The 26,405-nt window shown below is 41.1% G+C and overlaps 1 protein-coding gene across 2 annotated transcripts in view; it reads right to left on the bottom strand.

Annotated features, from left to right (window-relative positions):
- The window catches only part of ITGAV (integrin subunit alpha V), an 84,563-nt gene extending 59,454 nt beyond the window's left edge, over window positions 1-25,109 (bottom strand). The window contains exons 1-2 of one of the 2 annotated variants that reach the window (XM_008530577.2): window positions 24,615-25,109; window positions 14,129-14,259 (exon numbers count right to left, since the gene is read on the bottom strand). In XM_008530577.2, coding sequence (XP_008528799.1) covers window positions 14,129-14,259; window positions 24,615-24,799 — 316 coding nt within the window. In that variant the 5' untranslated portion in view covers window positions 24,800-25,109. The remainder of the gene's footprint in view (window positions 1-14,128; window positions 14,260-24,614) is intronic. The other variant, XM_008530579.2, reaches the window with a different exon arrangement.
- Window positions 25,110-26,405: the final 1,296 nt, after the last annotated feature.

Below are 26,405 nucleotides of genomic sequence, written 5' to 3'. Positions count from 1 at the left end.
TTAATTCCTGTATGACTATGAATGATGAAATGATTTAGGTCCTCAGAGAGCTTATTTTTTGCCCAAAAAGTAGCTATTAAAATAATGTAATATATATCATGGTGACTACAGTTAATAATACTGCATTGCATATTTGAAAGTTGATAGAGAAGATCTTAAAAGTTCTCATTACAAGAAAAAAAATTCTGCAACTATGTCTGGTGACAGATGTTAACTAGACTTACTGTGGTGACCATTTTGCAATATACACAAATATTGAATCATTATGTTGTACAACTGAATAAAAAAACAAAACAACACTGCCCTCCATTCATCCTTTAATAGAACAGACATTTGCAGGATTCCTTAAGCAGCTTTTTACCTCAAACATCACTTTTGTTCAGCTGCACTTCCTAGAACAAATTTGCCTGAAAGAAAAATCTCTCAATATTGCTTATTTATATGAAAATTAACAGGTCAGAGAAAGAAACTCTCTTTGATCTTCATTTAAGTAAATGAATCGTGGGTATCTCCTATGTCTAAATGCAAGGAGTATAGCAGTAAATGAGACAGACAAGGTCTCTCCTTCCAGGGAAGAGAATAACAATATTATCTAATAATGATATATACAAATAATTATATACGATATTTTCAGAGAGTCAAAAATGCTATAAAAGAAATCTGAAAGAAAATGATAAAGAGGTAGTCAGCTACTGGTCTCATGTATTTGTAACCTAACACTATTGTGAAATAATATATTTCATTGATTCGGAGCTGTAAATATTCAGATATTAACATCTTTGAAATCTGAATGCGTACTACAGTCAATGGTGACTCATAATTAGCAACATTTTTTAGTAGTACATAAATAATACATTTTAATATCAAAGGCATCCTTACATTTACAGTCACTATACATGTGATTGCCTGCTGTTGTTTTTATCTTCCATGTATGAGTGAGATCATATAGTATTTGACATTCTCCTTTGATTTATTTCACTTAGCATAATACACTCAAGGTCTATCCATGTTGTTACAAATGGCTGGATTTCATCATTTCTCATGGCTGAGTAGTATTCCATTGTGTAAATACACCACATCTTCTTTATCCATTCATCCCTTGACGGGCACCTAGGTTGCTTCCAAGTCTTGGTTATTGTGAACAATGCTGCAGTGAACATAGGGGTCCACGTATGTGGTGATGAATTGTAATTAGTCTTTGGGTGGTGAACATGATATAATCTAAACAGTAATCATAATATAATGATGTATACCTAAAATTTATATGTCATAAACCAATGTTACCACAATAAAAAAAATTAATTAAATTTTTTAAAAAAGAAAGAAAAAAGATTTTAAGAAAAGTAGCGCGAATATGTATCCATTAATCTTCACATGCAAAAGCTTAGTTAGGAGTTTCTAGATCCCCTCTTAATTAACTTTATGTTTACATTTTCATCTCCCACACATAAAGGCGTTTTAGTTCATAAAATTCAAGAACATTTAAGTTGAACAAGCTCTTCCTAGCAATTTTGATAAGTATTATCCTTCCTATTCCTCTATTCTATACCTTAGAGTCAAACTAGTAGGGTAGAATATTGCAAAAAAATAATTCATTTAAAAAATCAAAATTCCAGCTATTACTAAAGACCACGTTAATGATTTCTTTGACCTGATAACGAAATACAGTTTCTTAATTTCTTTAAGAAACTCAGACAGACAATAAGTAGTGGTTAGATACCAGTATTAATGAAAAAATGATTTGCTTTATAAACTTCAAAGTGTCTTTAAATGTCTCTAGAAGCATAATTGTATTGACTTAAAACGACAAGAGATAAAGATCTCTAAATCCAGAGTGTTTGGAGTCAGACGCTACTGAAAAACTCATCATTTGTGAATGTAAAAATAAGTTCTGAAATCATAATCTACTAACATGAGAAAGTGTTACTAATTTACACAGAGCTGTCCAGAAACAACTTTTATACAAGATTAGATATAATTGTTTTCCAAAAGCAAACAAGAAGAATCAGAAAAGTAGAGCCAGAAGAAAACAGGAGGAAGCTCATTTCGCTGGAATTGGTTTTTATTTATTTACTGAGTTATTACTGCCACAGGGAACAGAGAATCAAAATCTCCCTTTCTTCCATGAGCAATTCTGATGGTTCTGCTGCAGCCAGCACCAGGAATACAGGCCCTTTGAAAAACACCCACTGCTTTATCAATGCTGGTTTGTTTCCTCCTGATGATGAGAAGGAAACGATCCTGAAAGCAACTAACATTTTAAAACAAAAACTCTTTACTGAAGATTTAAAAAAAAAAAAAAGGCACCAAGTCAATGTTAAGTCTTAAAATGATGGTTATGAGTCAGATCAAAGTGGGCAGGGAAGGGGATGGGCTTTAAAGGATCCTGTGAATTTAGTTTGGGTAAAACATTTGAAGTGTTAAATACCAACTAAGTGCATGAGTTTGAGCCAACTAGTAATAAGGAATGAGAGTAATTGACGTCTAAGTTGCGTACCAGCTCTCCAACTCTATAATTCTGTACCAGGGGATAATAGATTATATCAGGAAAAACAGTTTCATTAAAAAGAAAAATTCTTTAGAATAAACTTCTTTTGCATTAACAAGGAAAAGGAGACTTTTTCTCTGTGTTTTTAACTTTCTAATTTGCAGGACTGTCGCAACTGCAGACACACCTAGACACAACTCTGAAAGAAAACTCACCAAGAGGTCAGTCAGTCAGTCAGTCAAACTAAGGAGGCTGTTTCCGTGTCTGCCTGATTGTTTTAACTGCAATGAGTTGAAAACTGTATGGCACAGAGGCCACAGAGAGGCTAAAAGTTTTCTATTTTCTATTAAACACAAGGCGCAGTAATATCCAGAAAATACTCCACAGCATTTTTCTTGACCAGAGAACTGGCATGGCCGGAGTCTGCCCACAACCTACAGCCAAGCCCTTCTGGGAACAAGTGGTAAGTGTTCCAGCAAGCCATTTTGGGTGGGCAGGGGAGTAACTGGACTTCTGACTTTTTCTAGGACAGATATTGTTGGTGAGAAGTGGCATCCATTCACTGAATTTGGCACATAAACACAGGAGCTTCTCCTTTTTTTCAGGGACATATTTTTCAGCCACACGCAGGCAAGCCCGTATTTCTAAACTAAGGGACTCTGACGGGGCCAGGTGGGTTCTCCTGCTTCAGTGCAGACCATCAGTCTATCTTTTTGGAAAAGACTTACTATTGAGAAAACTGGGCAATGATCAGTCTGTCAGTAACATCTGCTTCCTAGAAAAGGAAAGCATGTTGTAAGGAGAGGATTTCCCCAAATGTCACCATAACAGAGGTTAAAATGCAAACCGAGGTATAACACATTTAAGAAGATCCACAGTTATCTTTCTTTCTTTCTTTCCTCTTCCTAATTATTCACTTCCCCACGGCTGCAGTATGGGTGTGGCAGAACCAACGCTTTCTTCATTTGTATACTGCTTCACTGTTTACAAAGTACCTTTACAGACATTATCTCATTTGATCCACATGACAACCCGGAGGGGGGTATTACGTTTATTTGACAAATGGTAAAAAACTGAGGCTGGCAACCTTCAGTCACTTGGCCAAAGTCACATCTAGCGAGTGTCAGGGCCTGAATCTGAGCCTGTATCTTCTAAGCCGAATTCACATTCCTCATAACCACAGAGCAAAGCAAAAGGAACAAGAGAGGGAACAAGGCCTACTTACGTAAGCATTGTTCTTGCCCTAAAGTAGCTTGCAGTATAAGCAATAACAAACAACAAAATACATAAAGGGCACTGTGGGAACAAAATAACGTCCCTTCCCCCCACCACCACCCAAGGATGTCCAAGTCCTAATCCCCAGAACCTCACATTTGAATATGTGACCTTACAGGGTAAAAGGGACTTTGCAGATGTGATTAAACTAAGGGCCTTGAAATGGGAGATTACTCTAGATTACCTCAGTGGGCCCAAGGTAATCACAACAGGGAGGCAGAAGAGTTACTGTCAGAGCGACTTAGCCTGAGAAAGGCTAACCATTGCTGGCTTTTAAGATGGAAGAAGAAGGGGCCAGCCTGGTGGCCCAGCGGTTAAGTGCACACGTTCCGCTTCGGCAGCCTGGGTTTGCCGGTTCGGATCCCGGGTGCGGACATGGCACCGCTTGGCACACCATGCTGTGGTAGGCGTCCCACATATAAAGTAGAGTAAGATGGGCATGGATGTTAGCTCAGGGCCAGTCTTCCTCAGCGAAAAGAGGAGGACTGGCAGCAGTTAGCTCAGGGCTGATCTTCCCCCCAAAAATAAATAAATAAATAAGACGGAAGAAGGAGCCACAGGCCAAGGAATGTGGGTGGCCTCTAGAAGATGGAAAAGGAATGAAAATGGATTCTTCCCTAGAGCTTCCAGAAGGTATGCAGCACTGCAGACACCTTGATTTCAGCCCAGAGAGACCCATTTTGACATGTGACCTTCAGAACTGAGGGTACTAAACCGGTGTTGTTTTTAAGCCACCAAGTTTATAATAAGTTGTTACAATAGCAACAAGAAACTAATTCAGCCATGAAGACAAAAATTGAGATAACAGACTGCCCCTTGCCTGCTAACTGAATATTCCCTATATTATTTTGCACCCCAACATAATACAGTTTTGGAATATTTTTGCTTCCTAAAATACACAGACCATTAATCCTAAAACTAAATCTTATTTTAACCTTTGCTTAAATTCTACTTTTTCACGTCCACATTCAATAAATTGTGTTGTCTACATATCAATCATCCCAGTGTAAAACAAACAAATCAGATCCCAAAGTGACCTTTTCATTTTCACTAATTCCACAGTGCTTCAAAGTTCATATTATTCTGTCAATTCAGGGAAACATCAGTTTCCAGCCATTATGCAGACCTTGGTGAAAACCTACAAATTGCGTGGAGTCACTAGATGAAAGAGTTTAAATATCCAAGAGGACAACTACTTTTTCAAGGCAAATCGTAATATTTCAATCACTATATACGAACACGCAAAATAAGACAGCAGGCGTTTCTTTTCACTCCTAGTTATGGCTTTGTTTACATATGTCAAGAAAGTCAGCAGGAATAAGAAAAAGAAGACAGGCAAGAGTCAATACTTTGAAAGAAAATTAACAAAGAGCACATTTGGGAGGTAAATTTCACAAATCCAAGAGATAAAATTTAGAGCGAGGCTTCCTTTTGTTCCCGCGGGCTCACTAATGCATAAACATCACTCAAGAAATCAAAGCAGCAAGTAAGCGTGCCGTCTTGCACTGAATTTTCTGCTAAATTAAACTTCATCACAGAAACCTATATTTTCCCTTAATTGTTTAAAAGGCATGTCTACAATATTTTGAAGATACCCATGATAATATTGTAACCTGTACAATTCTACCAAAAATAACAACTAGGAAAATTAACAGACTGTGTACTGAAAGTGTTATTTTCTCTGTAATGTTCATGTCAAATCTACTCAGCATGGCATGGAACCAAGGACCCAAGGTCCACCCACTGAGCCCTAGATCCTTTCACTTTTAATACAATGCTGTACGTGTGTTAGGCTGTATAGTGATTTGGTTAGACTGCTAGTTTAGAGTAACTTTCTAAAATTCATTTAGATCCTTCCTCAGCTTACGTCATTTCTCATCAGGCCCTCGATGCCTCATCGCCCTCCCCTTACACATATAAACCTTACACTCACATACGGACATCTATATGTGTGTCACAGGAATTACTTGATTTTCATTCATAAACATCATTTACTAATCCACGCACATACCGTTTTCTCTACCTAGAACCCTCTTCCACATTTGGTAAATTCCATCTCATTTTTCATTGGCTACCTCAAACGTCACCAACCCAGCAGGGAAGCGTTCCTCGAAGGCCTCAAGCAGAGACAGACACTTCCCACTTACGCTTCTTTTATTTTGGTACACATCTATTTGTGTCTAGTGCTCATAATTAAAGTGAAATAAATTTATACTGGTCTTCCAAACATATTTTTGAGACCCTTCCTCTTCCCCTACTACAGGAAATCATGCCCTGGGGTAGGAAGGAAAGCACACCAGAAGTTCACCTTTCTTTAAGAGCTGGAAACTAAGTGCTATGCTATCTTAAAGCCAAAATCCATATTGTCTTCCTTAGCCACCACTACATGCCTTAAAGCATGTGACAAGATGCAGTCAAATGGCCTTCTAATAAATTATATATCATCTAATATCCAGGCACATCTTTGCTAAACACTGAAAGTAAAATGAGTCCATGAATTATTGATCAGTAATAGATACTTATGGTATTCATAAAGAATGTTTTCTTTCTATTACTTTGTTTTCTAACCAAAAAGAGAAAGACTCCTCTGATTCCTATTCTTTTTCTTCTTTTGAAGAACCCTAGGTTCTAGTTCCCTATCCGAGCTCATAATCTATCTTTCTTAGTTGTGTGAGATAAGGCATGCCCTCCCTGACTTTCATAGGCATGACTTAAGACTCAGCGAATCAGATACTCCCACAAAAGCTTTGACTCTCCAGCAAGTGATGCAGAGAGGCAGGGATGGGTAAGAATCACTCTCATGATGCTGTCCCAGAGTCAGCAACAGCAATTCCAGCTCAGTAAAACCCAACACTAACAGCTTTTCTCTTGGTTCCTGCTCATTTTTCAGAAAACGGATGATTCAGCAATATACTTTCAATAAATTCCTGTTCAGCTAAATTCAGCCAGAGTCTATTTTTATTGCTTTTCACGACAAAACCAACACCTGTGTGCAATACACACATATGCAACCTACCATATGCCAGGCACTTCTCCAGACACTAGCACACAATGGTGAGCAGAAATAAATTTATTCCCTGCTCTCGAGAGCTTACAGTCTAACCAGGAAAACAAACATATTATAAGATAAGGAGAAAAAAAAAAGAAAATCAACATAAATATCAGCTTAATGGAAAAAAAGAGCTGTACTTAGTGTACTAAGACTGCCTATATACAGAACCTGACCCAAAAGAGGAGGGAAATGGGAAAGGACCATTCATCATTTCCTATTTAACATAACTCCAAAAAGCACCTTACTACAAAAATTTTTATTCTGATTCTGGAGCTAGCTGAGATTTGTTCTTTTTACAGGAAGGGATAAAGTCACTATTCTGTTCTTTCTAAGGAGAAATAGCCCAAGAAACAAATGAGCCTGAAATACTTCATACAAACTTCAAATGTTGAGGCAGTTGAGGCAACAACCCCCGGGGGGCTTCTCAAGGCTCAACTGAACTTTCAGACTTACAAAACTGCCAAAGGCCACACACAGTAGCACCAGTCTATATAGAGGACGTAGGACAAAACCAGACACACCTCCTTGATGAGAGCCCTTACATGAACATCCCTGAGCAGCGGTCCACACAGCTTGTGTCCCGTGCTTTTCTTTTTGCCTCACCAGGTGACAGCTCAGACATGAGGAAACAAGATCTGGTGCGTACAGGAGCTGCCCTGGCTTCAAAGCCTCACATCCCACAGGGCTGGTCTCTCTTGTAATGACTTCATCACCACTGCCTTCGGAGCTCCCACGAAGGACATGCTGGTTGTAAGGGTCCCTGTATTCAAGGAATGCCAAAGCCTCGGCATCTCCATCAGGTATTTATAGTCTATTTATAATTTCTCCAAGTCTAAACGCAATTTACCAACCAGGGGCCGTTTTTAGCATAAGCAATGATATGTAGTCACTTGGCCGCTCAGGACCCAGAAAAATAGAACAAGAAACTTAACAGAAGATCAAAAGGGCATGCAGAATACAAGAGGATTTTAACCATTTTAACCATTTTCCAACAGCTGACTACTGATAATATTCCATTTTAACGTCCCTACATGTATTATTCAGTTCGGCTGCACTATGCTGTAGTAACAAGCATCCCCAAAATCTATTAGTCAAAAATAACCAAGGATTATTTTGTACACACACACTGTGCGTCAGCAGGAGTCTGTGCTTCACGTGTTGCTCACTCAGGGACCCCGGCTGGTGGAGGCTGCATAAACCATGACCACCCACGATGGCACCTTGTAAGGGGAGAGGCAGAATAACGCCCCAACTTCTAAACCTTTTTACCCACGTGACACACTTCTGCTCATGTTTTACTGCCTAGAAAAAGTGACATGGGCTTACCTAAATTCAAGGGTTTTCCAAAAGTTTTAGAAACATGATACTGATTAATAGTTGTAATACCTACTACATCATATAAAACAGGGCTAATTTAAATAAAATAATTTTATTTCCCAAATATTAAAACATGAGGATGGAGCCCTTTTAAGCATTAAAGTCTCTTCTGGACTCAGATGCACAATAAAATAACACAGATAAACTAACTAATTTAAACTCTTCGTGATCACCCCAGGAATGTATTATAGCACGTGGAAAGGTAGGTAATGTTCCCAAGAGAACACTGGGAAAATGGCAGAACCTGGATTTGACCTCAAGTCTGATGGAATCCAAGGCCAATTTCCTTTTCATGACACCGTGATATACAGCAAATATGGAGCAAGTGAAAAAAGAAGAGTCACTGGCCAAACTCCACAAGAGTATTAAGCAGGTTAGGAGGAATAAGGGTACACGATAGCTTCAGACAGACAAGGAGCAGAGACTTTACATAAGGAAGGAATGGTCAGGGCCGGCCTGGTGGCGCAGCAGTTAAGTTCGCATATTCTACTTTGGCGGCCCAGGGTTTGCTGGTTCGGATCCCGGGGGGGACATGGCACTGCTTGGCAAGCCATGCTGTGGTAGGCATCTGACATATAAAGTAGAGGAAGATGGGCATGGATGTTAGCTCAGGGCCAGTCTTCCTCAGCAAAAACAGGAGGATTGGCAGCAGATGTTAGCTCAGGGCTAATTTTCCTCAAAAGAAGAAAAAAAAAAAAAGGGAAGGAATAGTCATTGGGATGAACTGTAAAAGAGAGGTTCAATAAGATGAGGGGGCAAGTGTCCACTGAAGTAGGCCACCACTAACAATGAGGGCACTTGCTGGGCTGGGGTTAGCTAGCAGCCAGACGGGGGTGATGGAATACGGAAAGTAATGAAGAGAGGCACAGCATTCAATACCCTGGCTGTGAAGAAAAGAAGAAAGGAAAATGACCAAGAGAAGACACATGTCCAAGGGAAAGCTGTTTTGATTAGTTTTTCAGGTAGAAAAATTTAAGCATGTTTAAAAAGTTAAAAAATAAAAAAAGGAAGAGGGCCAATGCATAGCAGGGACATAGAGACAAATGAAAGACCGGGCAGGGTTCCAGAGAAGGGAGGCCATGGTAACAGTTTATATTGACTGAGCCGTTGCAACGCGTCAGTCCCTGTGCTAAGCACTTGCAGGCCCTAACTCACACACACGTCAACTCCTTCAGCTGAACACGTACCTGTGGAGCAGGTTAGATGAGGACACTGTATCTGGAGATGGCAGTAACCTGATAGTCACCCTGGCGAGTCAAGCAGCTGGTAAGTGGCAGGGCCAGGGTTTGGGCCCCAGGCAGCCTGCCTCCAGAAGCCACACTTATCCAGTCAGCTGCCATCTCCCTTGACACAACACTGAGATGAGGCAAAGAAAGAGAGAAAAGCCACCATCTCCCTTGAGATAACGGAAAAGACAAAAGACCTCTGCGGGGCAGACATGTTTCTATGTTTAAGTGAGGATGGGGAGAGTTCCTCGGGACAGACGTGTCAGGATGCTCTAAGTTGTAAGCATTTCTTCCATAAAGTCAAGACACAGTTTAATGGTGCTGTTTCCAGATACACATTTTCAGGACTAAATTACTGAAACCTATATTGTCTTCTTTTCTTAAATTCAAACTACGTGAATAAAAATTCTAACGTAAAAAATGAAGTCTTAATTTGTACATTCTTTTCGTAAGTCTCAGAAGTTATACAAAATGATTGCAGAAATATCAGCAAGGTCAAAAGAGAACAGAACAAAAAATACATATTTGTACGAGTATAAACGGCTTCAGTTATTTCTTCACTATAGAAAAAGCTCTCATGATTCATTCATTCATTCATTTATTCAGTTTATTGGGCACCAACTTGTGCCGGGCACCAGGCATTGTTCCAGGCCCTGAGGTTTCAGCTGTGAACAAAACAAATAAAAAACTATCCTAATAGAACACACGTCCTCATTGAGAGAAAGAGACAGTAACTAAAAATAAATAACTTATATAGCAATGTGTCTACTGCAGGGAAAAACACGGCAGAGAAAAGGACAGGAACATAAAGTGGGAAAAGGGGAACTACAATTTTAAATAAGATGGCCAGGGCACCACTGAGAAGATGATGTCGGAGCAAGTCTCGAAGTTGGTGGTGGAGGGGTACCCCATGTCCATTTGGGGAAACCATGTTCCAGGCAGAGGAAACAGCCCAGGCAAAGGTGAGGTGGCAACGTTCCTATAGTTTACAAGCCCTGCAGAGACCCTGTAAAGCAGGGAGAACGGGAGAAGATGAAGGTAAGGATAGCAATAGTGCGCTGGAAAACTCAGAGTCCTCTTGGCTACTGTAAGATACACCCGGAGATATTAGTGGAATTTAGGCAGGAGTGTTATGATCTGAATATTTTAAAAGAATCACGCTGGCTGCTGCAGAGAATCAACAATCGGGACACCCAGGGCAGAAGTGCGGAGAACATGGAGGAGATGTGCTGGCTTTCTGCCAACTGCCCCCAGGGCTCCTCTGCCCCATTCTCCACCCCACTCTCTGCCCAGGATGCTGACCAGTAGGAACTCACAAAGTGCCCCGCCCGCTGACTCCCAACTGCATTCAGCCAGCGAGAAGCATGCACAGAGGATCAAAGAGAGGAAGGACACAGGTCAGGGTTTATTCCCCTTCTCCTCCCTTCCTGTCACTTGGGCCTGGCAATGTGCTGCCTCCTGACAAAAGCCACAGCTCCTGTCACATGGTTCTCTCCACCTAGTCCTGGTCCAGATTCTGGTAACTGCTCCTTTCGCTTTCTCCCTTCAGGCCTGGAGGCCAAATTTTAACTAGTGCCCAGGGACTAGCAATCCCTGAGACCCTCTACGATCCTTTGCAAATAGTCCTTTTACCAACAACTCCTCAAACTATCCCAATTTAAGAGTGCCATCTCTGCCCCGGCAGCAACCTTACTAATTCAGGAGTCGAGGGCAACAGTCCAGGTGGGAAACAATGGTGGCTTGGACCAGGATGTTAGCAGCGGAATGAGAAGCAGTTAAATTTTGACTTGCTGACAGATGTCATGTCAAGCATGACTCCAGGTTTTGGCCTAAGCAACCACAAGGATGGAGTGCCATCAAATGAGATTCATATTCACAATCAATAGGAAATATGTGCAAATATATTAAAAGTAGCTCATAGGAAAAGGAATACTATGACTTACAAACAAATGCAAAGATGCTTAATCTTACTGCTAATTAAAGGAGTGCAAATTAATATAACAATATAAAACAACACTATAATATAACATTAAATATATTATATACATATATAATATATAATAATACTATAACAGTATAAAATTGACACAGAAAAAATATGGTGATAAACGGCATTGGCATAGGTGTCAGAAAACATAATTGGAGAAGTGTAAACCTTTGTGAAGAATAACTTGCAGCGTCTATCAAAATTTTAAATATACGTATACTTTGATCCAAAAATCCCCCACTAGGGCTTTACCCTACAGACATACTCACACATTTGCACAAATACCTGTGTATAAGCTTTTCACCTGAGCAGTGTTTATAACAACAACAGACTGGAAACAATCTAAGTGCCCATCAATAGGAAATATAAGTGAAACAAATTGGGCTGCACACACAATAGAATACTATCAGTGATTTGCAAAGAAAGAGGTAAATCCATATAAGCCACATGGGAAAGATCTATTAGAGATTTATATTGTTAGGTATGGCAGGGGGGTGGGGTGAAGAGTTAGGCACCTGACAATATATTTAGTATATTTCTATTTGTGAATTGCCTTTTTATTGTTTTTGAAGATTGGCCCTCAGCTAACATCTGTTGCCAATCTTTTTTTTTCCTTCTTCTTCTCCCCAAAGCCCCCCAGTACATGGTTGTATATTCTAGTTGTAGGTACTTCTAGTTGTGCTATGTGGGATGCCACCCCAGCATGGCCTGATGAGTGGTGCCATGTCTGCACCCAGAATCCAAACCGGTGAAACCCTGGGCCCTGGAAGTGGAGCACATGAACTCAACTACTCAGCCACTGGGCCGGACCCTGCCTTTTTTTTTTAAGATTGACCCCTGAACTAACATCTGTTGCCAATCATTTTTTTTTTCCCCTTCTTCTCCCCAAAGCCCCCCAGTACATAGTTGTTTATTCTAGTTGTGAATTTGCCTTTTTTAAAAAAAAAGATATATACATGTGTAGAAATAAGAAAATTCTAGAAGGAGCAAAGAAATTATTTAGAATAATTGCCTCTGAGCATTCTGATGTAAACGAGTCATATTTTTCCTTGCGTACTTTTTTGGACTGTTCAAAATCTTTCCTACCAGGTGCATATGTTATTTTCTCAATAAACAAAATATTATATAAAGCCACATTTCAAAAAAAGACCACTAATAAATTATCTTGCGCTACACAAAAACTTATGGTGTTGAATACAGAAACATATCTGAACAGTTCAATCTATCAAAACTGACCTACAGTTTCATTTTATTAGTATTCATATTTTGTTAGAAGATATAAATGCCCTGACCCATAATATTCTGAATCGCAGGTACAGTCAGACATTGCTTAACGATGGGGACACATGCTGAGAAACACACTGTTGGGCGATTTCGTCGTTGTGCAAACATCATAGAGTGTACTTACACAAACCTAGATAGCATGGCCTGCTACACATCTAGGCCACGTGGGACTCATCTTATGGGACCTCTATCCCAATTTAAGTGTGCCATCTCTGTCCTGGGAGCACCCTTACTAATTTAGGAGGCTAGGGCAACAGTCATACATGCAGTCTGTCATTGACCAAAATGTCATTATGCGATGCATGACTATATTTCTCCATTTGTGGTAAAACTGAGCCTATTTCCATACTCTTGGGGTTTTCCAAATGTTAGCCATATATGGAAAAACAATAGTGTTTAATGTAGATGGTTTCAAATGGAAAAAAACAAACAGGTGACCTGATTCCTGTAAGAGCTGGCTTAATGACTGACACTCATTTTGGCACTGATCACGATGTCAAATGGAACAGTCCACATCCTAATTCCGGTTTCATGATATTATAATTCCAAGAATAAAACTATTTAAGAACTAGGAGGAAATAACACTATGGAAATAAGGATTTTCTTCAGGCTTATCTTAAAACATTCTGTCAAAGCCAGCAAATCAGAATTGTTAAAAAAATGTGTAAAACTATTGTACCAGAAGAATGTCACACTATTTGAAGATTCTCTAAGCTCTGACCAATAGACATAAACATACCAATACAAACGTGTACAGGACTACGTATATTTTATTTCACTGATGTAAATACAAAACTTAAGTTATTTCTTCTCATCTTCCTCATGCAGTTTTTCTCCTTATTACCACAGTCCTGACTGGTATGGAAATTTGTCACTGTGGATAAAATTCTAATGCTATCAGAACCATAACATAATTTTCCCAAGAGATTTTGGATAAGAATTTTTTTTTAAGTCAACCAAATCTACTTGAATCCAAAAGATTCCTCCGCTGGTTTTGGTAGCACAAGCCCAGGCTTCGCTATATGCCTGATCAGAGAGCTCATCTTCTGCAGTTATGAGTCATACTGCAATCCTGCTGACAAAGAAAGGACAAAAAGCCTTGCTAGGAGCTCCCTCTTCTCAGCAGAGGTACAAAAATATTTTAAAAGGTTTTCCCTGGATTTTTCCAGATTGACACTATCGGTTTAAAGTTGAAGACGTCCAAAGCAATGGAAACGCAGTGTATTCTTAACGCTTTTAAATGCCACAAAATTGGAGGAAAAAAAAATCATATAATAAATCATGTCTTTTTATAACTTTCTCTGGGGATCTGAAGCGCTTCTGTACATTATTTATTAAATGTTTACCTTTAAGCTAAAGCAAGTGCTTTTAAAATTAAATGATATGAAAAAAATCAAGTGACATAAATTAAGAAAAGGCACCACCGCATCAACATTTACCTGTGGCGTCAAATTCAATCGGCTGGCACCCTCGGTGAGAAGACCAGTCACACTTGAGGACTTGCCCTCCTTCCACGATCCCCGGCTGGGTGGTGTTTGCTTTGGGGGCTCCCACAAGAAGAAACATCCTGCTAAAACACAAAAGGGGAGACAAGATTCTCAATGGCACAAAGTATCGACAATATCTTGTGATGTAGGAAGAGCATTCTCTTGACGTTATCCACAAATATTTTCTAAAAACCATTCACCGAAGGCACAATCTTCATTCTTCATTTGGTGCTGGTTTACATACATACATTATTCAACATGGTTTATTCATCCTAATAGCACACTGTAAGGCAACTTCAGGGTGACGCGTCATTTCAAAATTTATGCTGGTCAAATTTAAATATAGGTAGCTTATTATATGTCAATCATATCTCAATAAAGCTGTTAAAAAAATACATGCTGGCGAGAGTCAGAGAAGGTTTTTGATTTTTGCTTGCATTTTTGTGGTTTGCTATACACTTTCTATATCCTGAATGCTGAACAGAAAAAAAGATTGTGAAGTATGGTAGTTGTAAATATTATCATTTCTCCATTTGGAAAATGAATCTTCTGGAACTACTATACTTCAATTTTTTTTTAAACAGTGACTAAAAATTTCTCTTCACAAAATTAATCTAATCAACCCGTGGTCAAAGAATAGGGTCACTATTCAATTTCTTGTCAGGATAAAATTAGTGGACGACAAAATAGTCAGGAGTCAAATTTTTAAGTAAAAGACATCTTTTTTTAGTTATTATTCATTCAGAAAAAGATATGGATTAAGTGTCTCTTCCATATAGGGCACAGTGCTGGGCACTAGAGCTAGCATGATGAGTAAGACAACCTTGGTTCCAGCTCTCAGCGGGGCTTACATTCCCTTGGGAAAGAAGACCAGAAACTAGCCAAGAAAGAAAGTACTCACTCTTACAAGTGCTATGAAGGAAACCAACAATCGGCCGGGAGAGATTATTTGAGAATAAGGAGGGGAGACCTTCTTCAGGTAAAAGGTACCTCTAAGGAATGGAAGGGAGAGACTTCCTTTAGATAAAAGGAAGAGTTAGGAGGTTCTCTCTAAAGAACGGGGAAGAGAGAGAGAGAGACCTCTTTTAGATAAGTCGCCGCCAGGGGACTTACCTCTAAGTAAACTGAGATGTATAGGATTAGAAGGAGGGCACCAAGCACTGTCTGTGTGTTGGGGAGAAGGGAGAAAGGTGGGATAAAAGAAGGATGAAGAGGTAGATGGGAGCACCCCAAGCAGAGGTACAAAGACCCTAGGCAGGAAAGAGCCTGCTTCCCAAGAGTTACAAGGAAAGAGATGTGGCTGAAGCAGGGGAGCAAGCTGGCAGTGGCACAGGATAAAGCTGGGGAGCTTGGCAAGAGCCAAGTCAAGCTGGGACCTTTCAGCCAGGGTAAAACTTTCAGAGTTTATCATGTGAAGCTCCATCTGAAGCCTTTGAATGTTTTTCTAAACAAAAAAAATGATATAATCTAATAAAGAAAACTAAATCTGGTGCCTTATTGGGAAAGGGTTAAAGGGACAGGGGGGCAAAAATGGAACAAGGAAAGCAAGACACTTTTAGCAGCTGAGGGAAGAGGTGATAGTGACCTGGGTTAGGAGGGCGGATGGAGAAAGAGACAGTGGGCAGATTGGGGAACTATTAGAAAGAACAGATACAGCTGGCGGCTTGAATATGGGGAATCAGAAGATTAAAGAATGTCACGTTAAGTTTCGTTCTGGGGTGCATGGATGGGAGAACCATTTATTTTGCTAGAAATGCCTCAAGAATAGGGAAGCAGGAAGCCGATTAAGTATTTATAGGAAAACCAAGAATTCAGTTCTCAATACGTTAGTGTGCAACATCTGTGAGGCACCTAATTGGTCCTCTGGAGCTCTGAGGAGAGTTCTGCCTTAGAGAGAACGTTCAACACGCAGGGAGAAGCTTCAGAGAGAAGAGGGCCGAAGAGTGAGTTCTGAGAGGCAGCAACACTTAGGAGTCAGGTAAAGAAAGAGGATACAGTAAAAGAGACTGAGAAGAAACTGACTGAAACATAGAAGAAAGCAGGATTCAATTAGACACAAAAGGCCCTCGACAGATGCTATGGCCATTATCATTTCATTTCCTCCTTCAACACTGTCACTTAAAGTCTTCTAGCAAAGGAAACATGTACAACCGCATTTCACTTTTTTGTGCAATTATGGACAAGCCTCCATCTTAAATATGCAGTGCATTCATTTTACTTTTGTCAATTTCAATTTCATTCCGGCCGGGTGCTAGCTGCCAAATTACAGTCAAGAGCTGGCTGCATGAATTGCCAGGTTACAGGAATCCTCCTCTCTGACACTCATCTGAAAACTCCATACTCAAAATAAAGAAAAAACTCCCAACCAAACCACACCCTGTTTAATAAAGCTTTATGCAGTCATATTTGGCATCAGTAAAACACCAACGCTAGCCCTCTCATCACAGCCAAATGGCCCCGGGTAAGAAATCAACTTAGTTTTCATTCAGCAAGAAGCTTTTGTAAGAAAAAAAAATTAGGCTATGAATAAGAGCACCCTCCTCTCCCACGAATGAGAGCAGCCCCTTGTCATCACATGGTCCTTTTCCACCGCACAGCTGGGTAACAGCTAAATTACATATATATACATTTTTACGAAATTTTTCATTTCAACAGGTAAAAAAGTTGACCATGAAACTTCCCCCTTCATCTGAATTAAATTATTTTTGAGTGCATGATGGAGAAAAAGAATATTTCCGACAAGTGTACTTTTCAGGGTTTACACCTGAAAAGGCAGGGGGCCATTCCTGCAGTGGTCCTAATAAGCATAATACAAGCACAGGTATACATGTGATTTTAGGGTTGTGGATAATGGCCAGGATCCAGGAGATTGGGAGAGGAGAGCTAGTTCTCAGAATTTGTCTAGAAACCTACAAGCCAAATTAATTTCTGGAATGTCATCGCATAGCGCATTACACAATCTTCTATAATTTTTTGTCAAAGCTATTCTTCCCACTCCACAATAAATTGCTTCCTTGAATTCAGGGGACTCTAATTCATCTTTGTACCTGCCACATAATAAAAGCTTAAGGAAAGTTTTATAAATTCATAGCTGAGTAGCAATTCAAGAGCAAGAGGTCTTAATCTTAAAATAGCCATATAGCATAAATAAGCCATTTCCACTGTCCCTGACCCCTGAACACGGAAATCATCTTCTATTAAACATCCAATTATTTAAGTTATCCTTACAGTAACTTCTTTATTTTGGATCTCACATACTTTCTTTACTTGGCACTGTAACACAGAGAGGGCTGGGAAGTTATTAGCACACGCCGGCTTCCGCAAAGACAGAGAAAAAGGGCACAGTAGGAGAGCTCTGAATGAAAACTGTGCTCTCTTGGCAGCAGAGAGCTCGAGTTCCCTGGATAAGACCAGGAACAAGGCTGCTGCTTTTCATCAGACCATGTGCACGTCACGGGCATGTAAGGATGGTAATCGGAGGTACTAATATGGGAGTGCATCGAGTTTTCCTAAACATACCTTCATGTGCAGTCTTGCACATTGGTGAAATGCCACAGAAATGGTAGAATAACAGAAAAGGAATGTGGGAGCACTGTCGATTTCTAAATCCTAGATTAATGGAGGAAGAGAAACTGAGGAATAAAGTTCTTTGTCTAAAATGTCAACATGATATTTAAGCTACTTTTAAGAGCATTATAGAAAGTTTTTCAAAGAGAAAAATGGAGAGATGGAGAAAGTAAAATTGCATTAGACAAATGTTAAAGTCTTAAGAGAGAGTTGTGTAGAGAAAAATGAAATATTTGTATAGAATAAAGGGTACAGGATGGTAAAAAGTACTACATGAGAAAATTAAGGAATATAAAAGCAACACATACTATAGAAACAAAAGCCTCTCTCAGTGTGTTGGGAGGGTAAATTTTGCGTCATGTCGGGTTTTTCTGCCACAATAACAAAAAAATCCTGTTAATGAAATGCTTTATAAAAAATTAAATAATTGCTACTCAAAGTTCATCTAAGAATATCTAATGAATGTCTCCAACAGCTTAATCAAAATAAGAGAAGTGAGAGACCAGAAAAACAATGTTTGCAAAACAAGCAGTATTGTCTAAAGGACATAGTTTGGGACCAAAGGTTACAATCACCATAGAAATCAATGGAGAAAGTCACTTGAAATCTCATAGCCTCAGTTTCCTCTTCTATTGAAAGGAGATAACAATGCCCACAGTAATCACCCAAAAAAGAAATTTTCTGAGCATGGATAGTAGATAAAAGCAAATTTAGAAAAGCTGAAAGGACTATAAAAATACAAGATGATAGCATTGGAACTAGAAACAACAATCAATAAAATACTCCCTAATAAAGTAGGAAACCTAAAAATTAAAATCTGTTTTTAAATGGGCTTTTCTCACACAACCAGAAGGACCTACAACTAGAATATACAACTATGTACTGGGGTGGCTTTGGGGAGAAGAAGAAGAAAGAAAAAAAAAAAAGAAGATTGGCAACAGATGGTAGCTCAGGTGCCAATCTTTAAAAAAATAAAATAAAAAATAAAAGGGCTTTTCTTTCCTCGGTTCTCTGGAAGAGCCATTAATTAACTCAAACGCAAGAGCTCAAGAGAAAAAAAAGAGAAGGGTAGAAAACAGTTGGCTTGCCCACTTCCTGACAATGGTGGAGATTGGGGAAGATACACAGGGTTAGTTGAGGCTGACAAAGATTTTACTGATTATTAGCCTTGAAAATCTGAAGCTCAGCAACTTAGTTTCACAAGCCTGCAACTTTCTCCTGACAGATTCCAACTCCCTCCAAAAGGTTTGCCCAAGAACAAAATCAGGATCCCCATCCTCACCACTCTTTAAATGACTTGAGACATTTCCATTAAATGACTTCAAAATTAAGGTTTATCTACATGAGCCGGCTATTAGTATTCAAAAAGATAAAGGGCAGAGTGTGTGTTGGGGGAGGGAAGTGAGGGAGAAAGGAGAGAGAGAGGACGGAATGATGGAGGGGAGGGAGGGGGGAAGAGACAGAGGAGGGAGGGAAGGAGAGAAAGGAGAGACAGGGAGGGAAAGGCAGAAGAAGGGGAGTGAGAGAGAGACAGAGACAGAGACAGACTAGAGGATGAGAGAAACCAGCCAGGAGGATGTAGCACTTCCCCTCCAAAGTGCCCTGTAAGGGCCGGCGCTTCAGGGCACGTGACCTTGACTACCAAGGAGAGGTGACCAGCCAAACAATGACAAGTACATATTTTTAAACCCTCCAAATGAAGTAAGTCATTTGGCTGCTTTCAGCACCGACTTCTCCAAGATAAAGCATCTTTAATATATTTGGCTGACCGGGCTGACCAGTGAGACTTCACCCAAAGGAACTTCTGAAAAATTATCACGTACTGCACCAATGTAGAAAGAAATGTGTATAAAATAGTGTTGAATGTTATTTCAGGGCTATAATTCCAGTTTTAGATTTACTTTTCATTAAAACAAAAAATGCTAGAGTCAACATTTATATGATGTAAAACAGCTGCAGTGAACTATAAATTCTAAACTATAAATTCTATGCATTTTCCTTTCTCTTTTATAATGTCCTATAAAATTTGGGCCTTAATCAGGAGTAATCAACATAGGATTTGCTTTCTAAATAATAAGGCTATAGTCTATGCATGTATATTATTTATGAGAAGAAATAAGAACCAATATAGCCAGAGACACACTAAGTTCGAGAAAATGAGGGGCCAGCCCAGTGATGTAGTGGTTAAGTTCACGTGTCCCACTTGGCAGTCCAGGGTTCTCCAGCACCTGGGGGTTCAGATCCCGGGCACGGAGCTATACACCACTCATCATGCCATGCTATGGTGGTGTCCCCACATACAAAATAGAGGAAGACTGGCATAGATGTTAGCTCAGGGCCAATCTTCCTCACCAAAAAAAAAAAAGAAAGAAAACAAAAGAAAAGTAAAACAAAGAAAATGAGCTGGCGTCATTTTGTAAACGGTTGTGAAGATGGTTACAAGGGTGAGGGGAGAAATGGTCCACGAGCTTTTAAAAGTATACGCAGATTGGGACAGACTGAAAGGGGCCTTCATCGCAGGTTAAGCAGTTTGGACTTTCTCTGGCCATGGGAACATTTTTGAAGACATGTTAGCAGCAGAATACCTGGATCAAAAAGATGTTTCAGAAAGATAAAACTATTAGAAACATCTAAGATGTTTTGCAGGTCTAAGAGCCAAATGATAGGAAGAGGATGAGAGCCTGAGTTCACGGACCACACTTGTGATGACTGGGCTTAAATAAGGAGGTCAAAGTAGAAGTGGAAAGCAAAGACGGATGCAAGAAACACTAACAAGGAAGTCTTTCTAGGACCTTCTGCCTGGTGACTAATCACTGACTAATATTAGGAGAGCACAGTAGGAGAGACAAAGAAAAATAGAAAATGAGAAGGAGGAATATGAAATGATTTCCAGGGCGACAGAGAAAATGATAACACCATTAATAGAAACAGAGGTGCAACTGACATCACTTGGTGAAAAAGAGTTCATTTTTAATCAAGTTGAGGTAAGATGGGCCAGACAAGGAAAAATGCCCCCCGGGCTGCTGGAGGATGAAGTGAGAGGTCTCCTTCTAGGTCTAAGCAGCAAGCAGGGCAGCAACTATGTTTTAAAAGTTCTCCAGAGGTTGCAAATAGGAACTCAGGATTGAGAACCAGCAAACATTCTGCAGGACCTTCTGCGACCAGGGAACACTTGCTCACACCTGTTACCCCTGTCTCTGGGGTCACAGGAACACTTCAAGTAACTGTAAATAAGGCTCCATTAGTGTTTAATAGGGAAAAAGGCAAGAATTCTAATACAGTGTTGGTCATTATAGCATTATTTAAAAGTAAATATATATGAGATGGGGCTGGCCCCATGGCCGAGTGGTTGAGTCCACGCGCTCCGCTGCAGGCGGCCCAGTGTTTCGTTGGTTCGAATCTTGGGCGCGGACATGGCACTGCTCGTCAAACCACAGTGAGGCAGCGTCCCACCTGCCACAACTAGAAGGACCCACAACGAAGAATATACAACTATGTACTGGGGGGCTTTGGGGAGAAAAAGGAAAAAAATTAAAAAATCTAAAAAAAAAAAGTAAATATATATGTGAAATGAGAACTGTATAATAATAATATATTTGAGGAATAAATAAGAAAATTGTTCGGTTATTTTCTTGTTAAAAATTTAAAATTTGAACATAAAAATTAAACGGAATTTGAATTTCATACCCTCTGCCTTTTGATCCTGCCCCCCCTACCCCAACCAACCCACTCAAACAACCAAAGACTGTACCATCCTCTAGCCTCAGTTCCCGCAACTGTAAGAAAGAATTTATCTGCTTCCCTACTTCCCCTGGCAGTTTGAGCGATAGACGAAAGATATCCTAAGTAAAAGTGCTTTGTAAATTATGAAATAGGTTAACCAGTGTAAGATATCATTATCACAATTAAACTTAGGGTGCAATTTTTAGTTTGTCCAATTATTCTCCACCAGAAAAATATGACTTTACTTCTTGGCCTGTATATGATCTTTAAATTTTATGTAATTTAAATTTTTTGGCAATATGGCTACCATAAATTAACACATAACAGGAAAAAATAGAACACTGATTTTTCGTAATTTTTTTTTTTTTTTGAGGAAGATTAGCCCTGAGCTAACATCTGCTGCCAATTCTTCTCTTTTTTGCTGAGGAAGACTGGCCCTGAGCTAACTTCCGTGCCCATCTTTCTCTACTTTCTATGTGGGATGCCTGCCACAGCATGGATTAACAAGAGGTGCGTAAGTCCACAATTGGGATCCGAATCGGCAAACCCAGGGCCCCCAAAACAGAATGTGCGAACTTAACTGCTGCACAACCGGGCTGGCCTCCACTTTTCATAATTTTTAAATCATTATTTTTGTGACTTTCCACTTCGAACCTAAGACTCATTTCTGGAGAGATTTTCTTGAGGAGTCACCTTAATATTTTTGCTAGTACTTTATTTTTCCCTCTCTTTGACAAACATTGATTCATTAGTTTTCACAACAAAATGGAAATAGTTCAATAACAATTTTCTATAATAACAAAAATGAGACCTAAAACAATTCCCCAGCTTGCTGGAGGGATCTGGACACCTCTGGAAACCAGAAGCAGCAAGGAGAGACTGCGCCACCTGTGCTTCCTCATTAATCCAGGCACCTTCCTTCAGAAGAAAGGCATCTTTAATTAGCAAACCCTTCCTATAATGTGGATTTTTTCCTTTTTTTTTTTCCTTTAGAAGTTTATGATCACACCAAATAACAACAGTAAGCAGCTGGTAATATTATACATGGCATCCCCATGTACCTTGGATTTCAATGCCTGCTAAATTTAAAAGTACCTTTTTACAAAATTAAGCATAATTTTGCATTTATCTTTGTTAAATCTGAAAAGTTCAGTAAGTAGAAATCTTTGTTTTAAAAGAATCTCATAGTTGATTTCTATTTTTTAAGTTAGGCTATATCTAGAGCTCACAAGTCTATCAATAACAAAGTCACCGAGGAAGATTTCAAAATATTACGTGAAACCAAACCAAGTTCAATTTTACCTTACTCTGACGGCCCACATGGGAGGTCATGCAAACCTGTGAGGTCACAGTATATTCAACAACTACAGTGACTAATCCAGGATGAGCCATCCAGCCTCAGAACCAAAAATAGTGAGTATCTTACGCCAACAGTTCAATATCACTACATCTTTCATGGTAAAAACACGTAAAGTTTATCATCTTGTCACACTCAGTAGTGTGACATCTCAGAGGGTTGCTACAGAATCCAGAGCAACATCTACAAAACACTCCATCAACTCAAGTATCTTCAGTGCTAACTCTTGCTACTTTAAGTACTAATTCTTGACAATAAATATTTGCAAAATTATTAGAATTTCTGTACAAATTAAGTCTAAAAGAGCACCCCTGGGACAACTAAAATCCTCTGCACCATAAAGGCATAAGCTTAAAAATACCTGGAAACAAAAATTTTTTAAATAACAGATAAGGCTGGCAAATGATTAAATCAAATGAGAAGGTGGTAAATGTTGCCAAATTTAATGATTATTTGTATCGTTTTGGAAAATATGTATTCAGGTCTCACAGAAAGCACTGAAGCTGCAAACAAACAAAACTGAGTTCACTACAGAAAACTGTCTAGTTTCCACTACTAACTGCTTCCAACCTATTTATTGCTGCAAAGGTTGTCACAAAAATGAATGACATTCAGCAACATTCAGAAAGAAGATAAGAATAAATCCTGCTGAATGTTCTAACAGTCACGGAAAAATATTTAGATCATCCTCAAACTAGGCATGTGTGAAGTGGAAAAATGGTCCTATCTAAGCACCGACCATGAAAATTATCCTCTCTCCCCGCAAAAAACAAAACCCTAAAATCTAGAGAAAATTTAGAAACAAAAATATGTTGTTAGAATTTCTAAGAGCTTAGAAAGAACCCTAAGAAGAGTTCTCCCACTTGAAAACAAGATTTAAACATCAGAAGACAGCCAGTAAACACTTATTAAATCAGTATTTCTAACGCTAACTTGGGGGTGGGGTGGTGAGAATGATGTCAGCGTTCAGCAAAGTCAGAGACAATTTTTAATCCAATAATGACAATAACTCTGTGACAAATCCTAACGGTCTCTGCAACTCGAAACGTTGGCAATTTGAAAACATAATTGAATTCTTAAATACTGCAGTATTCAAACGACCTGTAGTGAGCGAAAACTCAGCGAACACCCTTGTTCTTTCTGAACAATGACCTAAATAATGAATCACTATAAAAAGAACAGATGACACATTCAATTCATCTGTTCACCCTCAAATGTGCATAGGTCTGACAGTCCCAGAGATAAGACACAATGAATTTACTACGACAGGATGGGCATTTTCGTCATCAGAATGTCTGGAAAAGGAGTAAATGAGGAGAAACAACCAGACTGAGAGGCGGAAAGAGTGGGGGAGGGCTTGTTTAGGGAGAGCAAAAAGGACGGGTGTCTAAGTCTGTGAAGCAGAAAAAAAGACTACCGGGAAGGCTCCCGGGGACCGGAGAAAAAGAAGTTCGGAGATGAAAGGGACCAGGTCCCGGCCAAGGGCGGGGGTCGCGGAGTCCCGCCCCACCAGCCTTTGTTGATTTCCCACTTTCCCCGAATTTGAAGCATAGGTCTGCTTCAAAGCTCTCCCTCGGAGGAGAAGAGAGGGGGAACTGGGTGGTGGGTGCCGAGGGGGTTCAGCTCCCCAAAATTTCATCCATCTAGAACCTAAACCACCCTGTGGGGGTTAGGGGGACAGACAGACAGAGCCCCCGATCTCCCCCAGGGATCTTTCCCAGTGGGGAGACGCAGGGTGGGTGCGCGCGGTGGGGGAGGAGGCCGACTCCCCTTCCAAGTGCGGCCACTTACGAAGACGCGCTGGGCACGAAGAAATCCACCGCGAAGCCGAAGTAACTTCCCTCGGGGCCGGAGTACTCGGCAGGACTGTCCACGTCCAGGTTGAAGGCGCCGCACAGAGGCAGCAGGAATCCGAGGAGAGGGAGCAGGAGGCGTCGGGGGCGAAAGCGCAGCGGCCGCGGCGGCGGAGAAGCCATCGCCGAAGTGCGCGCGGGGCGCCGAGCCCGGGGCCGCGGCCACCCCTCCCGGAGCGCTCGGTGCCCTCGGCCCGCCGCCTGCGCGCGCCGAGACTTGCCGGCCGCTCGCTCCCCGGCGGGTCCGGGACGGCGCCGGGGGAGGCAGGAGGGCTGAGCCTCGGAGCGGCCGCCCGGGAAGTGGGGCGCAGGGCGCGCGGGGCGGGGACAGCAGCGCGGGCGGCCCTTCGCCTCCCTCCGCTCGGCCGCTCCACGCAGCGTCTGGGGCTTGGGATAGCCGGGTGAGCGCCGCACCCCCGGCCTGAGTGCGGCCCCGGGCAGTGGGAGGAGGCCGAGCAGGGGGAGGAGCCGGCCCGGGAGGCCGGGCCGCCGCTCAGGAGGAAGTGGAGGAGGAGAGCCGGCCCCGGCCTGGGAGAGCCGAGCGCACTTCCGTGCGCGCTGCTGCCTCCCGGCCCGAGAGCGGGGCGCCGGGGCCGAGGCCCCAGACCCTCGGAGCCCCGGGCGGCCGCGGCGCTCCCTGACGAGGGCCTCAGACCCAGCCCCGGGGGATGGGCGGAGGGAGGCAGGGATGGTCCAGCGTCCCAGCCCGCCCTCGGCCACCCGAGCGCCAAGGGCACCCCACCTTCCCCGGTCCCGCTAGGAACTCCCGTGCGACTTTTGTTTAAAAATGAGGAAAGCTTTATCCGCTTCTCGTGTTTCTGCTGCTGAAACGCTTGGCAGGCTCTCACGAACGAAACTCTATAATTAATGGTTGTTTTCCTCCCCACCCTATCTCACACGCAAACACTGAACTTAATTATAAACTTCCAGGATGCTAGCACAGCCTCTTCCAGGCGAGTCGTGTTCAAGGCGAACTGCAGTGGTCCACGAAAGGACTAGCAAGGCAAAGAATCGGCAGTAATCGCTTCAAATCGTCAGACTAGTCGGAACATTGTTCTTAATTTATTAGCTCAAGTTGTATGATTTTGGATAACTAGATTTAGGACATTTGGCAGAAACATAATTTTCGAGTTGGAAGAAGGAATCTGCACCACTGAGATAAGGCCCTCTGGGGCATGCTTGCTGTTGGAGTGTCGCACCACGCCCAGGCCCCTGAGGGCTCCCTGAGAGACTTCCTTGGGGGCAGGAACCTTGACGTTTTTCTTGATACTCCCAAGTCCTAGCACCTTGCCAGGCAGATAGTAAGCAATCAATAAAATGTTGAATGAATGAATGGAGATGAAATGATGAGTAAGCTTTGCCCAGAGAAGTGACTTTCCCATATTGTGTATCACACGCTAAAGAATTTGGTGAACAAGACTGAAAGTACAAATGCTTTGTGTGGACTTTAAAAACCTTCAAGTACTAGAAGAGTAATTTCAAATTGTTTCCCTAAGTAGCTATTGAAACTCAATCACGGGCTGTACACCCCACCCCCACCCTCACCCCCGTGGCGCAGCGGTTACGTTGGCACATTCTGCTTCTACAGTCTGGTTCCCCATTTGGATCCCCGGTGGGGACCAGGCACTGCTTGTCAAGACATACTGTGTTTCAGTCTTCCCACATATAGAGTAGAGGAAGATGGGTAGGGATGTTAGCTCAGGGCCAGTCTTCCTCAGCAAAAAAGGAG

The sequence above is a fragment of the Equus przewalskii genome, chromosome 17 (genome assembly GCF_037783145.1).
Source record: "Equus przewalskii isolate Varuska chromosome 17, EquPr2, whole genome shotgun sequence".
Taxonomy (NCBI): domain Eukaryota; kingdom Metazoa; phylum Chordata; class Mammalia; order Perissodactyla; family Equidae; genus Equus; species Equus przewalskii.
Note: the sequence above shows the minus strand (reverse complement) of the source record. Positions and strands in the feature narration are given on the sequence as shown.